This window comes from Onychomys torridus, chromosome 6 (assembly GCF_903995425.1).
Source record: "Onychomys torridus chromosome 6, mOncTor1.1, whole genome shotgun sequence".
Lineage (NCBI taxonomy): Eukaryota > Metazoa > Chordata > Mammalia > Rodentia > Cricetidae > Onychomys > Onychomys torridus.
This window is the reverse complement of record NC_050448.1, coordinates 110,809,685-110,835,765: the sequence shown is the minus strand read 5'-3', so window position 1 is coordinate 110,835,765 and position 26,081 is coordinate 110,809,685. Positions and strand designations below refer to the sequence as shown.

Genomic DNA, 26,081 nt, shown 5'->3' with positions numbered 1-26,081 from the left:
ATAATTTATTTAGCCTACCAGTTTTGAAATATAAAAACAAAAAACTCATTGCTGCCTTTAAGGTGCTCATACATTTAAGGAAACTATAAATGCATAGGTGAAATGAAGTTGCAGTAGGACAGTGGACTGTAGTGCAGAATTACCATGACGTGTGATATAGACCTGATGTGGACTTCAGGGATAGCACTGCAGGAGAAAATCCAGGTTTCGTGGTAGAGGCTGATTTTAAGCACCACTTTGCACAGTATGTAATATATGAACAGGGTAGCTTCTCAGGGTGTGAATAGATAGGCAAGGTGGGATAGCAAGGCATTGTTGTGTTTGTTTATATTTTGTATGTGGTGCACACATGTATGTGTGTGTGTGCACAGTAAACATTCACATGTGTAGTGGTCAAAGGATAGACAACTCTAGAAGTTGGTTCTTTCCTTCTAGCATGTCAGTTCCAGGGATTAAACTCCAGTCCTTGAGCTTAGGAGCAATCATCTTTACCTGCAGAGCCATCTTGCTGGCCCAGCAAGATGTCCTTAAATGACTTGGGTTGGAACATGGTGATAATTGTGATGCTTATGTATATGATAGGATAGGATAGGATAATATTCTGAACACTTGGTCTTTGGCCTTTAGTGTGTAAATCACCTGGCAATGATCTGAAAGACACGTAAGCAGAAAGAAACTCTACCATGGAGGAAGCAGGAGAAAGGCCGCTTCCGCCAGAGTGAGGCACTGGGGCCTGTCCTGAGGCGTGGCCATGGAAATAGGAAGTGTATATTCAAGAAACAGCACAAAGAAAGGAATGAGCAACAACAAAACCGTTAGCTGGATTTACTTGAGATTGATATATCTGCAAAAACTAGAAAGCCAGAAATTGGGCTTGTGGTCAAGTGATAAACTGTAGATACCAGAGTTGATGGGATTTAATGTATCATCAACTTGTTTTGTAATAGCATCATTGCTTAGAGCTAGCGGTGGCTCATGAACGCTTACACCTTGACAGTGTTAACAGTTACAATCATGTGCTGATGGACTCATCGAGCTTTTTGTTGCTGTTCGGTTGGGAATTCAGTAGCTAACCGAGTAAAAGCCAGTGCAAAGTACAGCTCTGTGACTAAGAGTGTAATTAAAGGTATGGTACTGAATTGCCAAGATAATTAACCCATGCCCCACATGCCCTCTATTCCCATGGCACTTACCAAGCTGCATTGTTTAGGCAATTGTCTTTCTAGTTACTAACAGTTTGGATTGGTTAGCTTTTGCTGCAAGAGAAATCACAAAGAAACAACTAGAAAAGCAGACATGCCTTGTTCCCTGTAAACCTGCGATTGTGTGTGTTGATCTGTCAGGCTGGTCTGTGAAGTTGCCGGGCTGTTCTGCTACTGTCAGCTCAGCCTGGGAAGTCTTGACTAGCCCTGCCTTTTCTCCAGCTCCACGTGGGCTTTCATCCTCCATTGGGCTGGCCCAGGCCTTCCCCTTCCAGGAAAGAAAAGCTGGTCATTGCGTGGCCTGTTGAATGTTCGTGACCTACTTCTGCACCCCTACCCCTCTGTTGGTACGTGCCTGCTGTGGGCCTGATAAGATTCAAGGAACAGAGATATCGATTTTATATTCCCCGCATTGTAAGGAGTGTGAAACAGTTGTGGCCATTGTTGTCCGTGTCCCACAGCTATGAACGCTGAATGCAGACTGTGTCATGCTTGTGCAGTTTTTTTTTCTGTGGAAACTGACATGTCAGATGATTGTTTTCTGGTGAATCAATGAAGAGCAGAAAACATCCAGGTAACACTGCAAACATGGTTTGCCTGTGACCCAGGGCATGGCATGGACATGTACCATGCATGGATCTGCTCCTGATCGCTGTTGATGAAGCTCAGACACATTTTAATTTTCAGTTTAGTAGCTGTGGCTGCTGAGAGCATCTTTTTTTCTACCCTTTGAAACTTAGCATAGGAATTTTTTAAAGTATCACTTTGTTATTTTTACCTTTACATTTGGATTGCCTTGGGAGTAGTTCATTTGAATCCTTGTAATGTCAGGGGCTTAGTCTGTTCCTCAAGCCACTCTCTGCAAAAGAGTCAGGTGGGTCCACCAGGTGATAAGTGTAGGGACAGAAAGACACCCAGGAGATCAGAGTGGAAGAAGGTGGATTATTTGTAATGAGGAAGGAAAGCATTCGGAGACTCCCAACATGGGTCTCCCCACAGGAGATAAAGGAATTTGGCTGGGCAGTGTGTTCAGAAGGCTGGAGAGACTCCTTAGTAAACTTAGAGGAAGCCTGTTCCTGCCCCAGTCACCATGGCAGCTTGCTACTTCATGTGTTGGCATGCTCAAAACTGGCAGACGGGCAGAATGCCTCTACTGTGGAGAATTTAGCATTATAACAAGATTATAGTAAGCAAAGATCACTCTAGGTCACCTAGAAGAGGGACTTGGCAAATGTGGCTGGTTTAAACCAGCTCCTTGCCATCTTCTCTGGAGGGGCTGATCTGTGAGCAAAAGCAACTGGTTAGAGCAGAAACTTTAGTACTTATCACAGCAGGCAGCATCCTCCCACCTCCCACCCTCCACCCCACCCCACCCCCCTGGGTACCAGCACAGTTGCTTAACCCTTTAGGCTCCTCCTTAATATGGCTTAGCTGTTAAGAGTGCTCACTGCTCTTGCAGAGGACCCAGGTTCAGTTCCTGATACCACATGGTGGCTAACCTTCTGTCACTCTATTCCAGGGGATCGGATACCAGCATCTTCACACGAGTGGTGCACATACACACTTGCAGACAAAACACCCAAGCCACATAAAGTAAAAATAAATAAAACCTTAAAGAAGAGCCTATGTAGCAGCTAACATTATGAGTAGACTAGTTCCAGCCAGAACGTTTGAGACGCTGGGAGCGAAGATGCCTTAAAGTGAATGATATTTGTGTCAAGAGAAAAATGACGTTGCCCATTACTGGAGTACAAGGGCCATAGACTATGCAGTCAGATAAGGTGGTTGTAGTCTGTCAGCCTGAGCAAATGACTCACTCTCAAGGGAGAGCTCAGCTCTTTACATGGATTACATTTTCTGTGCTCAGTATAACAAGTGACATGTGTGACTGTACCTACAGTGCCTGGTTATGAGAAGCAGCCATAACCTGCCAAGCTTGGCTCTTCTTCCATATGAGCCAAAGCACCTGTCCTGATGCCATAGCCTTCACCATGGCCTCTTCTCCTCTGCATAACTGGCACCTGGGATTAGGTAATTTGTTGTTGGGATGATCCCGTGCCTTCCAGGATGTTCAGATCACCTCTAGAAGCTGGAAGGACCAGCCTTCCAGTTGTGTCAGCCCAGAACACTCCAGAAATAACTCCCAAATCCCCCCTAGCCCCCCCCCCCCCCCCCCCCCCCGGCAAGCAGGAGGAATACAAAGGGCAGTGGCATACAACCACTTTAGACTCAAATGTGGTCGAATGCCCATTAATATGGATGGGAAATTAAACATCTTATCTACCTTGGTTACTGTTGTGTTGCTGAGAGGAGACACCATGACCAAGACAGTTCTTATAAAAGAAAGCATTGAACTGGGGGCCTGCTTACAGTTGCAGAGGTTTTGTCTATTATCATCATGGCCAAGAGCATAGGGGCACACAGGCAGATGCTGGAGCAGTAGCTGGTAGTTCTACAGCATGATCCATAGGCAGAGTAAGAGAGAGACTCTGGGCTTGAAATGGGCTTTTTGAAACCTCAAAGCCCACCCCAAATGACACACTTCCTCCTCCTCCGACAAGGCCACACCTCCTAATCCCTTTAATCCTTTCCAATAGTGCCACTCCCTGGTGACTAAGCCTTCAAACATATGAGCCTGTGGGCCATTCCCATTCACACCACCACACTCTTACTCAGGACATTGAAAACATTTACTGTTTACATCACCCTTTCTGTGAGTTATCTTGAATGTGGTCTTTATTAGACTGTCTGGTCTGTTAACACATGTTCTCTATCTCCCACTCACTAATAAGTTTTGCATGACTTAACTAACTGAATGTTTTCTGTGGCTCTGCTATCCTGTTAGATTGGCATTCGTCATGAGTGGAGATCTCTGTATTCACCCCGTGGCTGTTCTGTAGAACTGTCATGATGCATCCCGTGAAGTAATACTGAAAATGGAAGAAATGAAAGACTCGTTTGCACAAATCTCAGTGTGGTGGCTAGCGCACACAGAAACATTGATTCCTAAAAAAAGAAAAAGAAAAGAAAGCTCAGAAATCAGCATTTCTGAAAAAAGTAAGGCCTCTACCAGCTCTCATCACTAGTGCAACATGATGTCAGCACAGGGAGACACCCAGCCGCTTGAAAGCCAGATGCTTCCTAGTTTGTGTCTTCTGAAGAGAGATCGGGAGTAATTTGAAATTTTGACTCATTCATATTTTCTTTAACAATGTCAGGACATTTTAAATTTAAGACAGCCTCTTTTTCTATTACAATATCTCTAATATATATTAGATAAATTTCCATGTCACTATATATCTCTCCAAATTATTGTCCCAATTCTATAATACTTAACTTATAGTTGTAGAATAATAATATAAACAATTATATTGAAGCACATTACAAATTCCTAAAAATGGATTTGCAGAAATAGACATCACCCCCTCTGAATGTTTTACATGATATACACCATACATGTGTTTTACACGATATACACCAAACATAGCCCTTATGGCATGTTTTCTTCAATAATTTCTCTATGGAAAAGAAGTTTCAATATGTTTTATTATTTTGTCTTTAACAACTTATTATCCATGCAGCATATAATACAGAAATGTTGTGAAAAGTCCCTTTTCCCTATAACTTTACCCCTATTACTAAAAAATTATAGATTAAAATTATACCTAAGTGGTACCTGTTATGGCTAATACAAGTTTGAACCACTGCCACCACCCCATTCCCAAGTGTACCTTGTAGTTGGTATCTCTACTGTGTAAATTGTGACTCTCCGTGGATTATGATATCATTTTGGTTTGGAAAGTTCAAGGTTTTATTTTCTCCAATGAAATCTAATACAAAGAGTCATGTTGTTGCTGCAGTTGTTTTTTGGTGAGTCCACATCTCAGATGGCCAATATCTCAGATCCTAGATCTGTACATTTACTGACAGGTATAGCAGGAATCTTAAATGGTCTTATTAACAAAATCAAACCCAGAGCCAGGTATTGGGGTGGACGCTGGAAGATCAGAGAAACAGAACAAGCCACAGCCACTTCAACTCGCCAATTCCTCAGCAGATCCTATTCCTTCAGACTGGAAGCCTCTGTGTCCTCATCCAGAATGAATCTCAGCTGAACTGCTACACAAAAGCCTAAAATCTTAACCAGGCTAGTTCCTGGTTTTCACGCCTTATATACCTTTCTGCTTTCTGCCATTACTTCCTGGGATTAAAGGCTCTTGTTACCATGCTTGGCTATTTCCAGTGTGGCCTTGAACTCACAGATATCCAGGCAGATATCTATCTCTGGAATTCTAGGATTAAGGGTGTGTGCTACCACTGCCTAATCTCTATGTTTAATATTGTGGTCGTCCTGTTCTCTGACCCCAGATAAGTTTATTAGGGTGCACAATATTTTGGGGAATACAATACCGCCACAGACAGGAGTGCTCCTGACTCCTTCCATGATGGCTCACCACCATGGCTTTAGAGATTCTCCACTCAGTCCAGCTGCTTCACCAGGATGCCCCACATCAGGCTTAGTGACTAGGAGGATGGCCACAGGAATGCAGCAAACTGTCCATTCAGCACTCAGATTGTGTCATACTCAGGGCTTGGCTGGTTTTGTTACTTTATGCTTTGTCTAAAAGACGAAACTCCCGGGATATTTCTTGAGACTTAGCTGTTTTCTGCGTCTCTTTGTATGGTATGAAGATCTTTCTAAAGCCTCACGGTTGGAGGAGATGGATACAAAAATGAAACCCAGGCTTGTCTCCCTTTGTGTCTCAAGGTCCTTCCTCAAAAGCACAGGAGTGAGCAAAAGGAAAGTGGGGGAAGGCTGGGGAGGCAGGGGTACAGAAGGGACTTTCCCGCCACTTTTCTAATCCCCAGTTCCAAAGGCCTAGTCGATATTTCAACATTTTAGATAGAAAACTGACTTTTGCAATCAATGCAAATATTACCCAGTGATTCATCCTTTCCAAATGACTCTTGGTTTCTTTTGACATTTTATTTTAAAATTATGGATTAGCATTGACATTACCCTAGAGCTGCTGTTACCTCTCGATGCTTCTGTAATTACTAAGGCTTTGTAAGTCAAGACTCTAAGCCATCCAAGGGTTCCTGGGGCTTCCTTGGTGGTTTATTGAATTATGTTTTGGGGCACACAGTCTAGAAGCCTTAGGAGAGATATGTTATTGAAGACAAACTGGTGGTTTGTCAAGTGTCTAAAGTGGAGTGATGTCCTTAGGGCTTTGTCTAGAGTATGGACCAGCCGTTATCTTCCAAGATGGAGTGAGGCCTGCTGTAAGTCCCCACACTCAAAGGTCAACAAAACCATCCAATTTTTATTAAGAATTTTTGTATTTTTTTACAATTATAGTATAATTACATCATTCTGTCTTCCCTTCCTCAAAGCCCTTCCATGTACCTCCCTTGCTCTCTTTCAAAAACTCATGGACTATTTTTCCTTAATTGTTGCTAAAAATATATACAATATATAATAATATGTATCATATATAATTTATGTAGATGTAAATTATATATTTTTCCTAAGTCCATAATACAATCTGTTCTATATGCATAATGTTAAGTATATATATGTTTTCCTTTGTGTTGAATAACCACTTAGTGTGTACTTTAGTGGGGAAGACCATTTCTCCTGCTCAGCATCCCTTATTTGCCTGTAGTTCTTACTCTAAGGTTGAGGCCTCCTGAGCTGTCTCAAGTTCACATTAGCTTGTCTATTGGCGCAATCTTTGCTCAGGCGTACACATAATTCCATTAAAGTACTGAATGGGTTTTGACAGTTTAATAAGGCAATAGTGTCGTCTCCAGGTAGAAGACATTTTTGGATTGTTAGGAAAGAATACCATCACCCAGGTTAATGGAAAACCTTGAGTCAGAAGGATGGTGTAAACATGAAGTTTAGAATAAATGATATTATTCCTGTATTTTATTCACTGTGACTTGTTCTTACTAGTATTCCAGTAACTAGACTGTGTACTGAATTTTTAATGCAGATACCCACTTATAAAAGTACATGTTTAATGGCATGGTATAGGTACATGCTTACACACATGTAAAATCCAAGTTTACCAACACACGTTTTAACTTGGAGGCTGTGCTCTACAAATGGGCACTCATTAGCTAAAGTATTCAGTGCTCAGTGTTTTGCCCCTTCAAAAGTCCATCCAATCCAAGTCTTGTAATTTTTCAGATGCAAAAACAGAGGCCACCTTGAGTTTAACTAGTATCCAAAATTACACACCCAGCAGTGGCAGCACCCTGGTATTTTGAATGTCTTAATATTCCTTTACTATATCAAGTCAATATTCCTTGTTTTAACTACTTCTCTGAATAGATATATATTTAGTTGCAGCTGCTTGCTTGATTTTTTTTTTTTTTTTAAGACAGAGTATCACTGTGTAGCCCTGGAATTCACCATGTAGAACAGACTGGCCTCTACCACCCAGTGATCTACTTGCCTTTGCCTCTCAAATGCTGTGATTAAAGGCATGTGCCACCATCCCCAGCAAATGTTTTATTTTTAAATATGTTTATATGTTTAAATATATATTTAAGTTAGGTATTTGTGTGTGTGCTTGCCTAAGTTTATGTATACTATATGTGTGCAGGTACCCTCAGAAGCCAGAAGAGGGCGTCAGATCCCCTGTAACTGGAGTGCCGGCTGGGAGCTGCCCATGTAAGTACTAAGCACTCTGAATTGTTGAGCTATCTCTCCAGCTTGTGTTTGAATGTTTTCAAGTGTTAGTTTCTTTTTTGTTTGTCTTTTGTTTTTGTTTTTGTTTTGTTTTGTTTTGTTTTCCGAGACAGGGTTTCTCTGTAGCTTTGGAGGTTGTCCTGGATCTCACTCTGTAAACCAGGCTGGCCTCGAACTCACAGAGATCCGCCTGGCTCTACCTCCCGAATGCTGGGATTAAAGGTGTGGGCCACCACTGCCCAGCCAAGTGGTAGTTTCTTACTTTAAGCAAATATCCCTTGCAAACCTGTGTGAACTTGTTCCATGGGACTCACAGCTACTACATTACCTTTAGTTTTGGCATGACCCACTGGGAGTGCTCAGGAGGTTTCCTTGCATTCCATTAGTCACTTGGTGCTATACCACGAGAGCGTTTCACTGGAAATGAAGCCTTGTACTTTGGGGAATGTTATGAGATGTTTGCACTGGTGTGAGGCCTAGACATTTGACTGCAACTAGACAGTCCATTGTATTAAAAAAGGACAAAGAGACTCCTTTCTTACATCAGCAAGGGTATAAGGTACAGGGTGGGCACAGCAGCCCTGTTCCATGTTGTCATGGATCCAGAATCCATCCACCTATGTGGTAGAAGCCAGGTCTTCTCTACATTTGGGGTTTATCTTGCATGAAGTATGATTTCTAGGTACAACCATGTGGTTCTTCATGTTTGTCAGGGCCTCTGGGTGGCTGAAGATTGCTGGAACCCCTGCATGTTCATAGTTGACCAGAATTCAGTAAATTTGAGGTTTACAGGTTTGGTGCTGTCTTTGGTATTTTCTGTTGTACTCTGTAGAGTTACAGTTTCCATTGCACTTTGACAAAGGCAGAATGACTTCAGTGGTCCTCACAAGACAGCAAAGGGTGCCATTCTATGGTTTCCCTCCCCAGTGTTATGCAAATTAGGATCAGCACCTCCTGGGCTTTTCAACCAAGTCTAGACAGTTCAAAGACCATTTCAGAGTTCACGAGAAAACAATACACATCAGGGATAAGACTGTAATCTGTTGATATTTGGGCCATAGTAAGTAGAAAAGGCCACAAAACTCCATCTGCACATGATTTTTGCACACAGGCAAGGCCAGCTTAGTGAGGGGGTTTGGATCCTGCAATCTCCCTGCCATGAGTTCGATGCCAAGGAGGGACTGCATACAGCATGCCCTCCTTCTGAGGTCTTTTGGAGCAGATGTGTCTGTCACCCCACAGTAATTCGACCTATCCCTGCAGATATGCCAAGGTTGTGGGACTTTGGAGGGTCATTCCACTGTTACAGTTCTCACTTCTTCTGTTTTGTGTACAGCTTCAACATGGCGGACGATGATCCATACGGAACTGGGCAAGTAAGTCTTCATTTCATCAACAACTTTGTTTAAACGTATTTGTGTTCCAAAGAGCACAGAGACAAGACTAATAACTCAGTGGGAGGCAAACTCTAACTTAGTAAACATTACTCATTTTTTTTTTTCAGTTTTTCTACTCTTCCAGGATAGGAGAGGGTCTTCTCATATGTATTTTTGCATAAAATTGTATGTACACTGTATACACAGTGGCCAGAAGACAGCTGCTGAGGCAGTTGTGGTGGTGTTTATCTGATCCCAGTATTTGATACGATGACCGTGTGGTGTGTGTGTGTGTGTGTGTGTGTGTGTGTGTGTGTGTGTGTGTATAATAGCCAGTGAGTAAGATTTCTAGGGCTCTATTAACCTACAAACCTAGTGACTTGAGATAATAGAAACCCGTCATTTTATAGTTCTAAAGGCAAGAACTCAAAATTGGGGGCTGGCAGGGCAGTACCTGCCTCATCCAGCTTTGGGGGGTGGTTAGAGACCCTTGGCACCCTCGGCTTACACCATACCATCACGCCAATTGTAGAGTGTGTTGTTGCGTGACTTTCCTCCCTCTCTTCATACACATGTCTCCTCTGTCTTATGAACACATCACACTTTGGATTGAGGGCCCATCTCCTTCTAGTGTGAATTCATCTTAACTCCTTAAAGCAGAGGCTGCATTTCCAAATAGCAGGAGCACTTAGGGATTCCAAGTCTGTGTTTTCAAAGGTACTGTAGTTAAACTCTCGATAGTCCATGGGAATGAATGCGCTTTGAGAGCACTGAGAACATAGCTCTGTTTTATCAGTGTGTCAGTGTGTGACACAGGTGAACCCTAGGACATCTGTGTCCTCCTTTTTCCTCCTAGCCTTTTCATTGGAAAAGCTCTAAACCTATAGAAATGTTGAATGGTCTGATGAATCCATGTTGGTTATTGACACTTGTTTCTTTCTCTTCTCTCCAGAGAGAGAGCACAGAGGCTCTTGAGAGCAGTTTCTAGACACTGGTGTAATTACAGTGGTAATATTAAAAGTGGACTATAATGATCTTTCAAATGATTTAAAACTGGTATCTGCTTGTTCCTATTTATTGAGACTTTATTATGTACACACGTTAGCATCCTAGAGATGGAGAGACAAGGGGTATGCAGACGGATTTCAAGAGCTGCATTCTAATTGGAGGAACAGAACCACACTATCTGTATTCAGTGCATGCTGCCATGGTTCACTGAGGGACAGAATCATTAGCAGGAATCACTGTTTGCTTCTTTGGGGAAAGAGCAGGTTAAGGATCACTTTCTAAGCTGAGCTGTAAAAGCCACAACCAATCCAGGGAACACTCCTTACCTAGATAACGCTGGCACAACATTTGATATTTCTTCACATTTACATTTTGATGGTAAACATCTAAGACTACCATTTCCCAATTTATGCATGCAAAGAAGTGGCCAAAAATAAAACTGAAAATGAAATATTTTCAGGGGATCTGGTGTCTCTATAATCAAACAGCCTAGAACAAAATGGGTATCATGTTCTCACCAAGCCAGGTAGAGTAAGCATGTATTACATTCATGTCACCATCATCTCTTCTGATTTTGTTGTAAAAATGGTGATATTGTATAAATCTAGAACATTTCTCTTTTTTTGCAGCATAAAAGACACCTGGCAACTAGTATTACCAAAACCCTTGGTTTTACCTTTCACTTTTAATATACTGTTTCTAACAAAGGCCAACTCTCACCAACATGAGGGCTGTTTCTGCTTGGTTTCAAACCATGCTTTCCGGTCTATACACAGGAAATATTATCAACCAGAGATGGTCTTTTATGCCACAAAAGAGTAAAACCTGCTGAACACAGTCATTTTGAAAGTTTCTTATGTGGGCAGTTTTGAGCTGCTCAGCAGCAGGAGTAGGCATGTTCTAATATTTTAAATTGGGGAAGGGGGAAGAGAGGTCCTTGAAGTTTTGTTTTTGTTTGTCTGTTTTCCTGTCTTGAGCTTTGTGTTGTATTTCCTAAAGTCTGCATTCTTCCTCAGTGTTTTAGCTGGAGTTTTTCTACACTCCTCACCCAATGAGCACCCTAGGCTGCATGCAACCCAGCCTCTGACTTATCAGACGTTTCCCTCAGTCCTCCATGAACACAGCAGAGGATATCTTTTTGAGGTCATCCTTTCTGCTCAGAGGTAGCGGACACCCTTTGTGGCCTGGAACTTATGTTTGTTGGACCTAGTTTCCCCGTCTGTATTTCTTTGCCGGCAAACGGTGAACGACACAGGGGAGCTTTGCTAAGCACTGCAGTGTAGCCCATTTCTTGCTCCTTCATTGAGAATTTGCATCCCTCAAAACTAGATTTGAAGTGATTTTCATTAAAACATCATATTTTAGGAGCCAGTGATACTTTTCAGAGAATGAAGTGCTTCCTGACAGCCTGAGTTTGACACCTCCCCAAACACACACACAAATGAATATAACAAAATAATTTAAGTACTGCTTTTGTTACTCTTGATTTAACTAGACATATTAGGATTTGAGATACCCAGGAATATCCAGTGATTTACTAATAAGGCCAAAAAAAAAAAAAAAAATTACAGCATGCAAGCTGACCAGAACAAGTGAAATAAACGTATTTGTTTTCTGTTTCATTGAACACAAGTGACTTTTGAGAGTGAGAAAGAGCATAAGCTCATAAATAGGAATGTGAATTTCTAAATGAACCAATTCCTTTTGGAATAGTTATTAATAGTAACTTATCAAAATAGAGCTTAATTCGATCAAAACATGTTATATATCCCTCTTTCAATTTTGTTAGTTGTGTGTTCTTCCTGTAACAAGTTACCATAATCTTATGACTTGAGACAAGACAATTATCTTCTCCTTAGGGTAGAGTAAAAATTCCCAAGTCAAGGTGCTGCCAGGGCGACATCCTAGCAGCTGTTTTGTCTAGAAGAGTCCTCCCATCACTCCAGACTCCTGCCTCCGTAGTCATGCCTCACGTTGACTTCTAACTCTCCTAAGCAGTGCACCTGGATAGTCCAGGATAATTTCGTCAGTCATTTAGTAGTCTTACATCAATGTCACATGCAGTATGTCTTTTGCCGTATAAAGCCTAGGTTCTGGGGGTATCGTGTAGACGTCCTGGGAGCCATTGTGCAGTGAGCCACCCTCTACTACATTCCAGGTTGTAGTAGAGAAATAGAGGTGGGGGAGGGGGATGTGAACGCCTCACTCAGCTGTCTTGTCAGTTATTTTGTAAGTTGTGTAGCTACTGTCTGTAACTCTTCCAGGCCCAAGAAGGACTACATTTGTCATCAAAGCACAGAGAGCTAAGATTACATGCATGTGTGTATGTGTCTGTCAGTATGCACACATGAGTTCCTGTGAGTGTGCATGTGCAGTCACATGTGTTTGGTGACTGAAGGTCAATGCTGAGTGTCTCTCCCAGCCACTGCCCATCTTATCTGTGGGGACAAGAAAGACCTCTCACTTAACCTAGGGTTTGTGGATTCGGCTGGATATCCCACCCAGCAAACCCGATCCTCCCGTCTCCATTTCCCAGAGCTGGCATCGCAGACAAACACGGACATACGCAGCGTCTCACATAGGAACTGGGGCTCTGACCTCAGGTCCTCAGGCTCGCGTGGCAAGCACTTCATCCACTGAGCGGCTCCCCACTATCTGGGCTTATATACTGTTCCTCCTAAGAGGGTGCAAGATGCAGATCACTCATCAAATGCTGCTCACGTGTCCACCAGGCCTGAAGCCCACTTGGCTCTGAAGAGGCACTAGCTAGTGGGATCCCCAGGTCCTTGCCGTTGGGGACCCATAGCTCTTACTCTTCTTGAATTCCTTTGTTACAGACGTAAGTGCCACAGGCGACAGCCTAACCTGGTCTCAGAAAGCGACCTTAAAATCCTGATTTCATATCGGCTTTCATTTCTAGTTTTCATTCTTGTAATTAGTTTTTTATTTTTTTTAGAAGTTAGAAGAGGAATTAAAATATTTCTATTTTCTTCTTTACAGATGTTTCATTTGAATCCTGCTTTGCCTCATCCAATGTTTAATACAGAATTATATCAACCAGAAATGCCAATGTCTACAGGTAAGAAAAACAGGCCCTTTTTCCTGTTGTTTTGCTTTCCCGTAAAAATAGCATTTGGGGTCAGGGGTTAGGGAGATGTGGATCAACCCTAACTAAGTATATATGAAAATACTCTAAGGAAGGCTGTCACCCTGTGGGTGCTCAGGACCAAACCCAGGTCCTCTGGAAGAGCCACAGATGCTCTCAACCGCGGAACCATCTCTCCAGCCACATGGTCTCTTTTCAAATTCAGCGATGTTCATAGGAAGGAAGTGGTGATTTATGTTTTAAAACCAACCTTTCAGTATGCTTTCTGGAAATGTATTTCACAAAAATGATTCAGCTCACTGGCACACTGTTTGAGCGCGTGTGGTTTCTGGCATCTACTCAATACTCCGAAGAACTGTCTTACCCGGTGTGAGGACTTTCCTTCTCTCCACGTTTCGTTTACCCTCCTGTGCTCCTCTTTGCCTTGGTGCGGCTCCCACAGAGCCAGTCTCAGCTCCTCAGTTCCATGTCTGGGGACCATTGTGGTGATCAGCCAGGATGCTAGACACTGGATAAACAGCACGGAAGTCACCTTCCTATTCCGATCCATCCCATAAAGCTTCCAGTCCTGATCCTCCTAACGTGACTGACAACAAACGGATCCACACACTGTTCAATGTCAAATGTGCAATGGCACACACACTTCAACTCTTTATGGATGGGCTTGTGTATAACCTTGGTGTAATGGCTCTTTTCACTACTTTGTTTGCACACTCATGTCACCTTGGGGGAGTTACCCCATCTTCCAAAGCAGTGTGTTAGCCAATGGAGATTGCATGTCATTTTTTGTATCATTCTCATTTAGAATACTATGGTTATACCACCACTTGCCCTTCATTGTTCAAATCAGAAAGTTTTCAGCCTTTCCCTCTTCAGACACACAGGAGGAAGGAGAGTTAATGTGCCACACCCTCCTCACCCTCACCAGCAGAAGTTACATCACAGAGGCCTGTCTGGTTTACCCCTAAGCCACCGTCATTTATGTGAGATCATGAGCTGTCCAGTGTACACGTTAGGTCAGCTTCCTGTGAACAGTAAATGCAGCAGAGGCGTCTCTGTTTCCTGCGAACTTCTAAACTCTGAGATCCAAAGTGTTTGCTTTGGTATTACTGTTTTATTGAAAATGGTAAGGACTTGGTTTTGCCCTCAGGAAAAACACACATTTCTATAAAATGCCTCATGAATACTAAACAATATCCTGAGGCAGATGATTTTTCAAATGTGTTTTTCCTCTTCCTTAGGTTTATGGACTTAGAAATAAAATTATCCAAAGAATCATCTCAGTAAATAGGCAGTGTTCATATCGTGTTGTGGAAACTCTTTTTTCCATAGTGTTAGAAATTTCTTTATAATTGTACCTAAAAACACATTATTTTCTACTGTTACCAACCCTTTGTTTTTACTGGCATTTCCCCCTCTCTGATTCAGTGTGTTGTCCGGTTTTTATAGTCCAAGATGGACGGGTCATTTTGTTGAGATTTTAAAGGAGTAAGAAGTTTGTCTAAGCCAATATTTGCTTATAATTTTCATGTGGATTTTTTCAATCTTCTCCAGTTCTTAAAATCTCAAACTATTAGTCTTTCCAACTGTGTTGGGAACTCTAAAACAAGGGGCAGCCGTTAGTCCTGTGTCATTTTTCCATGATTTAATATTCTCTATACAGCAGGAGATCATTTCCCTGGCCCAGAAATACGCCAATAGAAAGTTAGCCTTAAAACAATCGTGTGTATATCCAATCTAATGTTCTACTTGACTTTGAATGTGTTCATAAGGGTAAGAATGCCCGCTCCACGTGGAACTTCACATACGCAAGGCAGGTCCTAGAAACAACCCCATAAGTATTTATGGAAGGACTGGTAAGGAAGGGTCGTAAAGCCTAATGTGAGGGTGCTCCCTACACCTCCATATCTCAGCAACATCCTGTCCAAATACTGCTTTCTTCCTAGTCTGGCCTGTTGGTAGATCTTCAGGATGTCTAGAGGAAATGTATGTTTGTAATATTGTCATACAAGCTGTATGGCATTCATAGTATGAAATATTTTTCTAGTCAGATTTATTTCCTTAGAAAAAGTTAAATTCTAACCATTTTCTTTCTTAAATTTAAAATTACAGTTGCTTTTCTAAAAGTTTAAAATGTCAAGGGATGTACGTCATCAGACAGAAGAATGTAGTTTGCTACTTTACTGCGCTGACCCGTGATACCCACCGCCCATTTGCCTTTCTTGTTTTGCTTCAGATCTGGTCATTTCCTAACTGCCTTCTTTATACAGTTTTAGTCATTAGTGTTTCTGATTCATCATAATATTGAGAAGATAAACTATATTCTCTTTGAAGTTGTAGTTTATTTACAATTACAACTTCAACTTTTATCTCTTCTCAAATTTATTTATGCAAATAAGGCTTAAGCTTCAGCTGAGGTGAATTTTCAAATGAGCACAGAAGCATTCTTCTAGAATATCTTTAGCTTCAAAAGTCTTCATTTTCACTCAAACAGATACAAAATATCCAATATGTTTGCATGTTGCACAGCTATGGGTTATCATACTTCGACAAAACAGCTAGCTGACGTCCTTAGGACATTTCTCATCGTAACATTTATATTTATGTTCTCAGAAGTTGTGCTTTTCCTTTGAAATTTCAAGTCAGATATCACTGGGATAGGGATTAAGCTGTTAGGTCTTTTTTATAGTAATTAATTGGCATGCATTTGTCTTTAGTCACATTATTTTTGGTATTTTATCATATGCCTGGGCTGTTTTAGATCAGAGTTCATATGAGAGCACAATGTTCAGGTATTTTATATTAGCATCAAAAGCTATGGATGAGATGCCAAGTGTAGTGGTGCATGCCTTTAATCCCAGCGCTTGGCAGGAAGCTCTCGGTGAGCTTGAGGCCAGCTTGGTCTACATAAGGAGCTTCAGGCTAGCCAAGGCTACATGGTGTGATCCTGTCTCTAACAAAACAAAACAGGCCTTGGATAAGAAAGCAGAGTTCTCACAGAGGGTGAGAACAAGCCAGTTAGGCAATGGGAGGCAGTACCTCACGTCAGGTAAGGCAGAGTGGAAAGTGGGCAGTAGCGTCAGGAGAGGCAGGTGACCCAGAATCCCCCTGGACTCCACCCTGTAATTTGCTGTCTCCAGCTCTTGAGTTCATACTGAGCAGTTCACATCGAGGAAGGAAAGTTGTTGTCTACTGTTGAGAGGCAGCCTGAAGTGTCATAGCACTCAGGGTGCTCACTGTACTTAACTGTCTTGGTGTCCTGAAATGAGTGTTGAGAGATGAGGCTGAAGGCGGCTGACCCTGTGATCTCTAACAACCATCAGGCCTTTGGTTGGGTCCAGCCATGTGCCATCCCCACCACCACCACCACAAAAAACGCCATTTATTTATTGTTATTTACTTAAACTATAAAACTACTGTTAAAATACACTAAACTTTGGGGCTGGAGCAATTGGTCAGCAGTTTACAATGTTCATTGCTCTTTCTGCGGACCCAAGCTTGGTTCCCAGCACCACATGACAGCTAACAACCATCTGTAACTCCAGTTCTGGGACATCAGACATCCTTCTGGCTTCCTTGGACATCAAGCAAAACTTCAGATTCAAAAAATAGAGTAAATATTTTTAAAAATAAGAATATATTTAATATTTCAAATGAGAACACATTATATCTTTGTAGAATCTCACCTATAAAATTGATTTGAAACATGATTTCAACTTTTGACTTGCTCTGTATTTCATACCAGATTCTAGAAGTCTCACAGTTTCCTTTGGTCTTCCTTTGTTGTGTTTGTTTTTAACAGATGGCCCGTACCTTCAAATATTAGAGCAACCAAAACAGGTAAGGATGAAGGGGTGGGGCACTTGTTAATGTTAGAGCTCTACACCTAATACTAAGGCTCAGGCATTGAGTAATGGTAGCTAATCTGATACCAGAGGTGGTTTATCGGGATGATCAACAGCCTGCCCTGTTATGTAATACCTTCCTATGTCTACTTTACATTTTCCTTAGGCATTCTTCAAAAGGCCTTGAAACTTCAGTTAATTATAGATCCTTTGTATTCTGCATCTCTTTTGGCATAGCTTATCAGCCACTTCCAGAGAAAGCACTGGTGATTTTCACTCATAAGGAAATATTCATGTAGAGGTTCATATCTGCTCCCTATTGGTCATATCCATGCCCACAGGATACTTCTCATGCCTTTAGAAACTCCAGCCTTTTCTGTGTGTGGAATGTGGAACCCAAGGCACTGAAAGCATTAGGGGGAGATGATTAAAATGGACCATAGAATCCCCACCACATATGCCAGTGTCCATTGACTTTAGTCCCAGCTTCTCTGGAGCAAGAAGAGGACCATTTGTGGGTGCATGTGTGCGTGCGTGCGTACTTGTGTGTACAAGCATGTCAATGGAGGTCAGATGTTAACTTTTGGGAGTTGGTACCCTCCTGCTATGTGGGTCCTGGAGATCAAACTCACACTAGCCTTGGTGGCAGGCACCTTACCTTCCAATCAATCTTGACACCCCGGACCTTACTTTTTTAAGCATAGCACTATAAGACTTTTAATGTGCAGTTTGTTATTATGAACCCCAAAGTCATAGGTATTTATGATTTATTTGAACAGCTAATATGGTTCCAGAATTCAAAATTTAATTCATTATGTGTGAATATATAAAATGTGAGTAAAACATTGTATCTGTTTACCACTGTGTTTTTTATATCTAGCTTTAGTGGAAGTAAAGAAGTTGTATCTCAGTCAGACTTTTGACTGCATGGATGTGGCCTCTCTGAGGTTAATGACTCATTTTAAGTAAATGGAGTTCCTGAGACGATAGGGGTAGATAGCAAACATTTAATTTCAAAATGTTAGCATTAGAAATTCATCCAGATTATGTATTTAAGACATCTTATTTTTTAGTTTTTTATTTGATTTCAAAAATTGACTTATTTTTGAGACAACAATTTCTGTAGTCCTTGCTTACTTCAAACTGGTGGCAATTCCCCTGCCTCCACCTTCCAGCTGCTAAGATTACAGGTGTGAGTCACCACATCCAACTCAGAATCATCCTAAAAGAGCAATATAAAGTTCCATCTTCAAAATAAATGCCACGTTGTATAGAACTTTAGATACTCTTGTGCAGCCAGGAATAATACGTGGTTTGACATGCTCTAAGTTTGAATCACCATTAAATCACATTGATTACAGTATTAGGCATCACTCTCCATAAGGTATGAAAGTGTACGTCTACATATTTTTCCAATGCCATAAAGGAATGTTGTGATTAAAGATAAGGAACTAACTGCTGTGTTGATTTTTTTAGTTAGAAATGTTCTTTTTCTTGGGGGTCTTTTGGACACAGATTTTTTTCTAGGTCTAATGGAAATGAATCAAAGCATAGATTAGTAATATTTAGACTATTTAGTTTCATTGTATAGTTCTCAGTGTTAACTGTCTAATCATGTTGTGCCGTGTCTTGTTTTGTTTTTGAGGCAGGGTCTTACTGTGTAGCCCTGGCTGGCCTCAAACTCACAGAGCTCTATCCACATGCCTCTGTCTCCCAAGTGCTGGGGCTAAAGATGTGTGCCACCTACTAGAGTTTTAAACTGAAGGTGTGTTTGGATTTTCTCAGCTAAGTAGGTCTCCATCTTTATGGTCAGCCAGTTTGTAACAGCCAGGAGGTAGCTCTTACACATGCTGCTGTTTAGTTTTGGATTCACTAATTTCAAGTATTGTCTAAACTGGATCCCAAGTGCTGAGAAGACTGTCAAGTCTAGAGTGTTGTAGCACACGGGCCATGTCTATAACACTGAGGCACTTTATTTTAAAAGACACGCCTATGGCCTGCCCCAGTTCAGCTCTAATCAGAGCAGATAAAGGAACATCTTCAAATAATTAGCGTAACTCTTACTGACTGCAGGTGAAGTGGGGAGCTTGGCAGCAGCAATCTGAGATAGAAGGCTGCAGCTAAGACAAGCTGTAGCCTTGTGTGCAGAGCCCTGAACTTCTCATCATCCTCCTCTGCAGAGGAGCCAGTGGGGTACTGAAGATGCAGACCCCAGCTAGCATCATTGTCATAATAACTTCTGGTCTCCATAGTTGTCTTCCATAGTTATATGTGTTTAGGAACTTGTTTGTAACACTGTCGTTGCTGTTTTTAGTAATTACTGCTTGTGTTCACCTCTGCAGAGGGGATTTCGATTCCGCTATGTATGTGAAGGCCCATCACATGGCGGACTCCCTGGTGCCTCTAGTGAGAAGAACAAGAAATCCTACCCTCAGGTCAAAGTAAGTTTGAAGTCCACCATAGCCAGGGAGCTGCTTTACATGAATATGAATGAATAGGTTACTCCTTTGCCACCCCCCAGAAGTGTTTACATGGTTATTAGAATTTTTAAATAGAAATTCATCTCATGGAAATGACAAATATTCAAACACCATTAACATCTCCATTTAATTGAAGTGGTTCCAATGCCAACTAAGAAAAACTTAATAGCTCTCCATTGATCTTAAAGCTGTCTTTTAATATCTTGAAGATTTAAATTGTGTATCCTCTGATGTTTTAGTAAAACTTTGAGCCAGGTGTCGTGGTGCATACCAGTAGTCCTAGGACTTTGGAGGGTAGGGGCTGGAGTATCAGGCGTTCAAAGCCAGTTTCAGCTAGATAGCAAGTTTGAGGTCAGTCTGGGCTATGTGAGACCCCTGTCCCTAAGACAGCCAAGCAAACAAAAAAAATGTCTTTGAGACAAATTCCAAATACTGGGTTTATAAAGATTTCATGACAAAACAGTTGACAGATTGTATAGGCTATATTTTATTTAAGGTCATAAATTCAGTCCCAAAGTGATGAGCTGAATGGGCTTTGAAGAGGCTGATCCAACTGTCTAGACTTATAAATATACACATACTGCTATGTACTTCATAAGATGTTTTTGATTTAAATGAGGAAATATACTTAGATACTCCCTAGAGACCCTGACAGGGACCCTGTGCAGCCACTCAGAATGAATTCTGTAGTATGGAACGGGCATGAGATTGGGTACAATTTTACTGTCTTTAGCTTCTTACATTGGTGATTTAATTGGGAATATCATTCTCTAGTTCCGAGTTTTTTATTTTCATAATTCAATGCCATAATTTCAGAGACTGATAATGATTTTTCAGGGAAACAATGAAAAATGGCAATTTAGTAATTTAGAGTTTTTGTTTGTTCAGTAATTCAAGCTTAGACTAACAGTTACTGGCACAGAAGTTACCATCTTTCGATCTCTGTCTTCCTGCCAGCTTGACCTGTGAACTCCGCATTCCGACACTGGGGATTTACCTTTGGTTTTGCCATCCTTGTAGTTTATTCCTCCTTTTCATACCCTTCTTCCAGGCTCAGGCCTTCCTAGTTTCTCTCCCTCTGTCTAAAACAAAAGAGCCACGCCATCCTCTATCTTTCCAGTGAAACTCAGCTTCCGGCCTGGATTCTATGAGTCACATTTTCATTTTAAGACTCTTAGGTCTAGTTGGGGAATGAAAGGTATTTTTCTTAGAAAAGGTGATTGGACATAGAAGTTCAACGTTTTTAGTTTGCAGAAGGCCACAGTTATATTAGACAGTGTTTTTCAGAGAAATAGAGCCAGTGGAATGGAGATAGTGGATAGATGGTTGGTCAATAGGAAGGTGGATAGACAGATGAGAGGTGAAATCAGCTGTCCTAATTATGAAAGACAAGAAGTCCTACTGTGGGCTGTCTGTAATGTGTACCCAGGGATGCTGGTAGTGTTCCAAGCACAGAAGGCTGAGCACCAGGTGACTGATGGGACTCTCAGTCTAAGACCAATGGCCCAAGAATCTGGGAGTGGTACTGCTAGTGTAAGCCTGGAAATGGCGGAGAGCCTGGAGTTCTGATGCCCTGGGGGCACAGGGGCAAGACTGAGGAGTGGCCCACATTCTCCTGGGACAGAGGAAGGAGAAGGAAGAGGAGGAGAGGAGAGGATTCTCTCTGGCTTTTTGTTCTAGCAGGGCTTCTACCTGACTGGATACATCTGTCCACAATGAGGGTAGGTCTTCCATCAGTCCAGCACACTTGCCAGTCTGTCATGTGCAGACACTGAGGGGGGGAAATTCTTTCTACATTTGCCCACTGTAGTTGACCGCACACCTAAAATTATCCATCAGGACAGTTAGTAGCTTCCAGTCCTTTAGAACCTAGCTGAGAAATGCAGAACAGAACACCAGCAAAGAAAACAAATGATTTCTTCAACATCAATGATTTATCATCTATTACCTCTTCTAATACTTATTAGCACTGAGGAACTGGGGCTCTGAGTTAGGGCAGGGGCCTCTCTCTCCTGCAGCTCGCTGGCCCTCCCATGTAGAGTGTGTGCTGCTGACTTGGGTGGGGGCAGGAGCTTAGGGACAAGACATGGAGGGCTGTAGTAAATTAGGGCAGGGAGGATGAAAATTCTGGACTGCAGAGAAGAAACGGGCAGAGGGCATCAGGAGTTGTCAGACCTAGAACTTCCCACCTTTCTGTGTGTCATATATAAATACCGTGTGCATTTATGTGTCTGTATCTGTAGCAGGTAACCGAGAATAATTTGTCAACACTAACACTATATGATGAACTAAAGATCTAATGTTAGGAGAAAAGCAGAGTTTTCCTGTGTGGGCACTATACAAACAGTATAAGTTGTGGTCTATTCATAAACTCTGCTTCAACGGCACTAGAACTTTATAGTCCACTGTGCATGAAAAATGGGAGCATCTGCAGAATGCTGCTTCCAGGTGGTGCCATGAAATTACCTCATGTCCACCCTACAGTCCATCCCCAGCGGTGGGCGCATGCACTTACTGAGAGAAGTAACACTTCTGTAACCTTGCACGAACAAGGTCTCTGACCTGTGGGAAGTATATTTGTTCAGGCTTATGGGTAAGACGGTCGGGCTCGGCTTTTTCTTCACCCTCATCAACAGCCTCTGTCTCTCTGAACTCGGGCCCTGTTTTGCTGCCCTGCGTCTTCAAGCACGCCCACTCTGCTGTCCTTGGAAGGCTAGTGGTTGATGTGATGTGAAGTCCGGCAGTGAAGGTTTAAGGGCTGTTGGAAGCTTTGGGAATTGGTTGTGACTGGGGTCTACAGAAATCAAGCTGTACTTTATGGGGTGTGTAAACTTCTTTCTTCTTTGGGAGTCTTCTTGTTGACTGTTCAAATCAAAGGCCCACGTTGACTTTCACACCAACTCTAGGAGTCTCCCGAGCCTAGCGTTTCTCATGAGAAGTACTCCCATGCTTAGAACTATGGCAGTAACTGGATGCAAGCTCTGCCTACGTCCCTTCTCTCTGCAGTGCGCCTTTTCTGGAACTCAGGCCACTGTACCCTGTGGCTGTGCATGTTCCTTTGACGGATCTGAGAGGAAAGAAGCTGCTTAGCTCTCTAATCTTGCTGTACAAAACTCCACATTCTTTTCATTTCCCCTCTTGATTAACTGCTCTGGGATTGCTTATCCCTGTGTCCTCACGGGTGTAGTTAATGTTTTCTTCAGACTGAAGCATCCCTTCCGCTGCCTTTGGTAATGCTGGACTGGTGAATGTCCTTTTTTTTAACTAATTGTTTCACATTACAAAACATTTCAAGCCTACAAAATTTAAAATTCTATATGACAAATACCGTATACCAAAATGTCAGTTTAAAAGAGAGTAATATTTTCTCTGTTTGCTGTTTGTCTGGGTCTTTCTCTGGGTCTCTGTCTCTGTCTCCCTCTCTCTGTGAACTACACCATAGTTATGGTAGAAGTACCCCCACTCAGCCACCGCTTTGCCCTCTTGCTGTCCACTGTTCTGAATGTCCTTTCTCTGAGATGTTTTTATATTTTGCCACACAAGTATGCATTCATAACTGAAATCACTTTCAAGAAAATTATGTTTTACTAGCCTTAACCCAAAGTTTTCATTAGCTATGATGGCTCCTCCTTTTCAAACCAAAAATGAGTTAAAACTGACCTGCCTAAAGATTAAACCATGATCACTTTGATACTGTCTGTTCCCTTTATTGTCTGAATAAAAATGTCTTCAATCACATTACAGAATTTGTGCCAACCCCTAAAGCAAAAAAGTCATATTCAAGGGGAAAGCTCCAGAAACTAAATACGCAGAATTTAAGGAAGCTTCCCACTTTTTAAAAACTGAGTAATCCATTGTCTGTCCTAAAGCTCTCCCTTGGGTGTTTGCTGGGTTCTGATTTCATCAGGGAGACAGCAGAGAGCCTCTTCTGGACCAAGCCTGTTGTTGCGTGTTCTTGACTCAGCAAGGAGTGCCAGGGAGGGCTCGCTGCCATCCTTTCCCGAAAGTGGTGCAGAACAATTTTAAATCAAAGTGCCTTCCTCAAGCAAGTGGAACAAGGCCAAGAGGAGAAGCTGCATGTGGCTTAGGAATGGTTCTGCAGCCCGTCAGCAGTCGCTATGAGGCCTTCTGCATTGGGTACCCTGTGCAGATTGCACATTGACATCGGTATCTTTCATTTCTAAAATGCGATTGATTTGTGATCATCAAACTCCAGTGGTGCCAGTGTGACTGTGGCAATCAGCTTTGCTGGCTGCTGCTTCACTGCCCTTCTTCCAGGGTTCTATGTGCACTGAAAGGGTATACTGGAATGTTCGGGTTAACAGCTTCTGGCCCCTTCCTCCCACCTGCTGTAAAGTCTGCACTCTTAAGTACCTCTCACTTAAAAATCCTTAATGTTAACTTTCTGTCAAAGTTAATAAAGCCTGCCTGATCTGCTGTGTGCTTGAGGATATCAAATATCTTTGCATAAGCTCTCTTTTCTTTGCACGGACATGTCTGAATCCGGAGGCTTGCCATCCTAAAGATCTAGTTGGAATACTAATTTTGAATAATTTAGCCTGATACAGTTACCTAACATGCCGGGGGGAAAGATCACCATAATCGATTGGGCGTGCATTCAGAACCTATTCATAGCATTTATTAGGATGTCCTTTGACACTCCTAAGATGTTTGCTCTGCTCAAATAAAAGAAAATAGCCACATTTTCTCCAGATACACACCCTGTGCTTTGTAACATACATGCACACAGATGCACACACATGTACACACAAGCTTATTGAAACAAGGGCTTTATAACTCAAGTCCATGGATCCTTTCACAGTTTCAGAAAGGGTTGGGACTTGTTAGTTTACACATAGAATTTTATGTATATTCATGTGGATTTTAAACATCTTGAACATGTATAAAAATAATGCTGGAAGGGTATTGGCTTTTTGACAGCAGCTCATTCAACTGATCTCTACAATTTTTCTTTTTTGGATAGGGTCTCATCGTGTAGTGTAGGCTAGCCTTGAACTCACCACCCTACCTCTGCCTCCAGGGTACTCAGGAATTGCAGGTGTGCAGTTGCCTTGAATATTTTCCTTCTTTCTTTTTTTTCATTTCTAAACTTTATATTTACATTTTTTACCCATTTTAGGTAAATTAAAGTACTTCATGTTTCTCAACACGTAATTTAAGGTAGTTGCCCTTCAGTTTTCCAGTCAATGGAAAAGATGTGAGATTTAGTGCCAACAGCCAGAAAAGGGGAAGTCTCAGTTAGTCATCTGTCTCCGTCTGTCTGTCTGTTTCTCTCCCTCCCTGTCTTCCTGCCCCTTCCTTCCTCTCCTCTCCCCCCACTCCCACCTCTCTTTGATACTGATTAAATATGAAGCCATTTGTGGTTAAAACTAAAAAAGAAAAGAAAATTATCTTACTAATATTCACTTAGCACTGTGGCAGGCCCTGCGCTACAGACAGGTGACGTTCTCTGTATAACCATCTACGTATCTTTCTTCTAAGTAACCTAGAAGTTTTGCATTTGGCTCCCAGAATAAAATACTCACTTAGGGGATTTTTAAAATATCCCTTTAAATCAGTGTTATCATTAGAAGTTGGAGAAAGCTACTCATTGAAGGAAACTTTTGACATAAATCAGAGCAGTGAAAATTAATCCTGAGAATTAGGAGAGTCAGGTTTATCGGATTTGCAGGGTGTCTGAATTTCTAGGCCTGGCATGGTCGCCTGGCATGGTGGCCTGCCTCTACTGGCCTTCCCATGTTTTTCTGCATGTACATGTGTTCTTAGGATGGTTGTTTGTATGGTCATCTCTGATCGAAGTGGTCTCTGTTGGAAGAGGATTAATGAATGCACCCACCATTCAATCAGGAAGTCACATATGGTCCTCAAGTGTCTCGAAGCACCTTCTCCGTAGTCAGGGACTTCTCAGTCTTTGGCAGGTCCAGGGGTGCTGCTGCTGGCTCTCCCACAATCCCCCTCCTTCCTCCTGAGTGGACTCCAGGTCAGAGTCTTCCAAATGGTGTTCACTTTCTTAAGGTCTAATGGAGGTGGGATGGAGGATACATGCAGAGTTTCACTGACACCTTTGGCCCCAGTGCGCGGAACAGAGGGACCTAAGGATAGCTGGCCATGCTCATTTATTTACCCTTCTCCTTTGGTCGTCACAACACTGCACAGAAGCAGCCTCTCTGATCCTCCTTTTGTCCATGAGGAAGTGGAAGTGTAGAAAAAGCTAAGCCACTCTGCCTGAGTCCTACGGCCTTTCAGGAGTGAGGTCCAGGGTTCTAGTGTAAGCACTGTGATGTGAGACCCCTTGCGTTTTAAATAAAAAGTCTCTTATTAAATCATCACCAAATTAGGGCTG

The 26,081-nt window shown here is 42.1% G+C and overlaps 1 protein-coding gene across 1 annotated transcript in view; it reads left to right on the top strand.

Moving 5' to 3' along the window:
- The window catches only part of Nfkb1 (nuclear factor kappa B subunit 1), a 114,103-nt gene that overhangs the window by 14,943 nt on the left and 73,079 nt on the right, over positions 1-26,081 (top strand). Inside the window, exons 2-6 of the mRNA XM_036190118.1 lie at positions 7,817-7,884; positions 9,239-9,278; positions 13,287-13,365; positions 17,195-17,232; positions 19,580-19,678. Of these exons, the coding sequence (XP_036046011.1) occupies positions 9,246-9,278; positions 13,287-13,365; positions 17,195-17,232; positions 19,580-19,678 (249 nt within the window). The 5' untranslated portion in view covers positions 7,817-7,884; positions 9,239-9,245. The remainder of the gene's footprint in view (positions 1-7,816; positions 7,885-9,238; positions 9,279-13,286; positions 13,366-17,194; positions 17,233-19,579; positions 19,679-26,081) is intronic.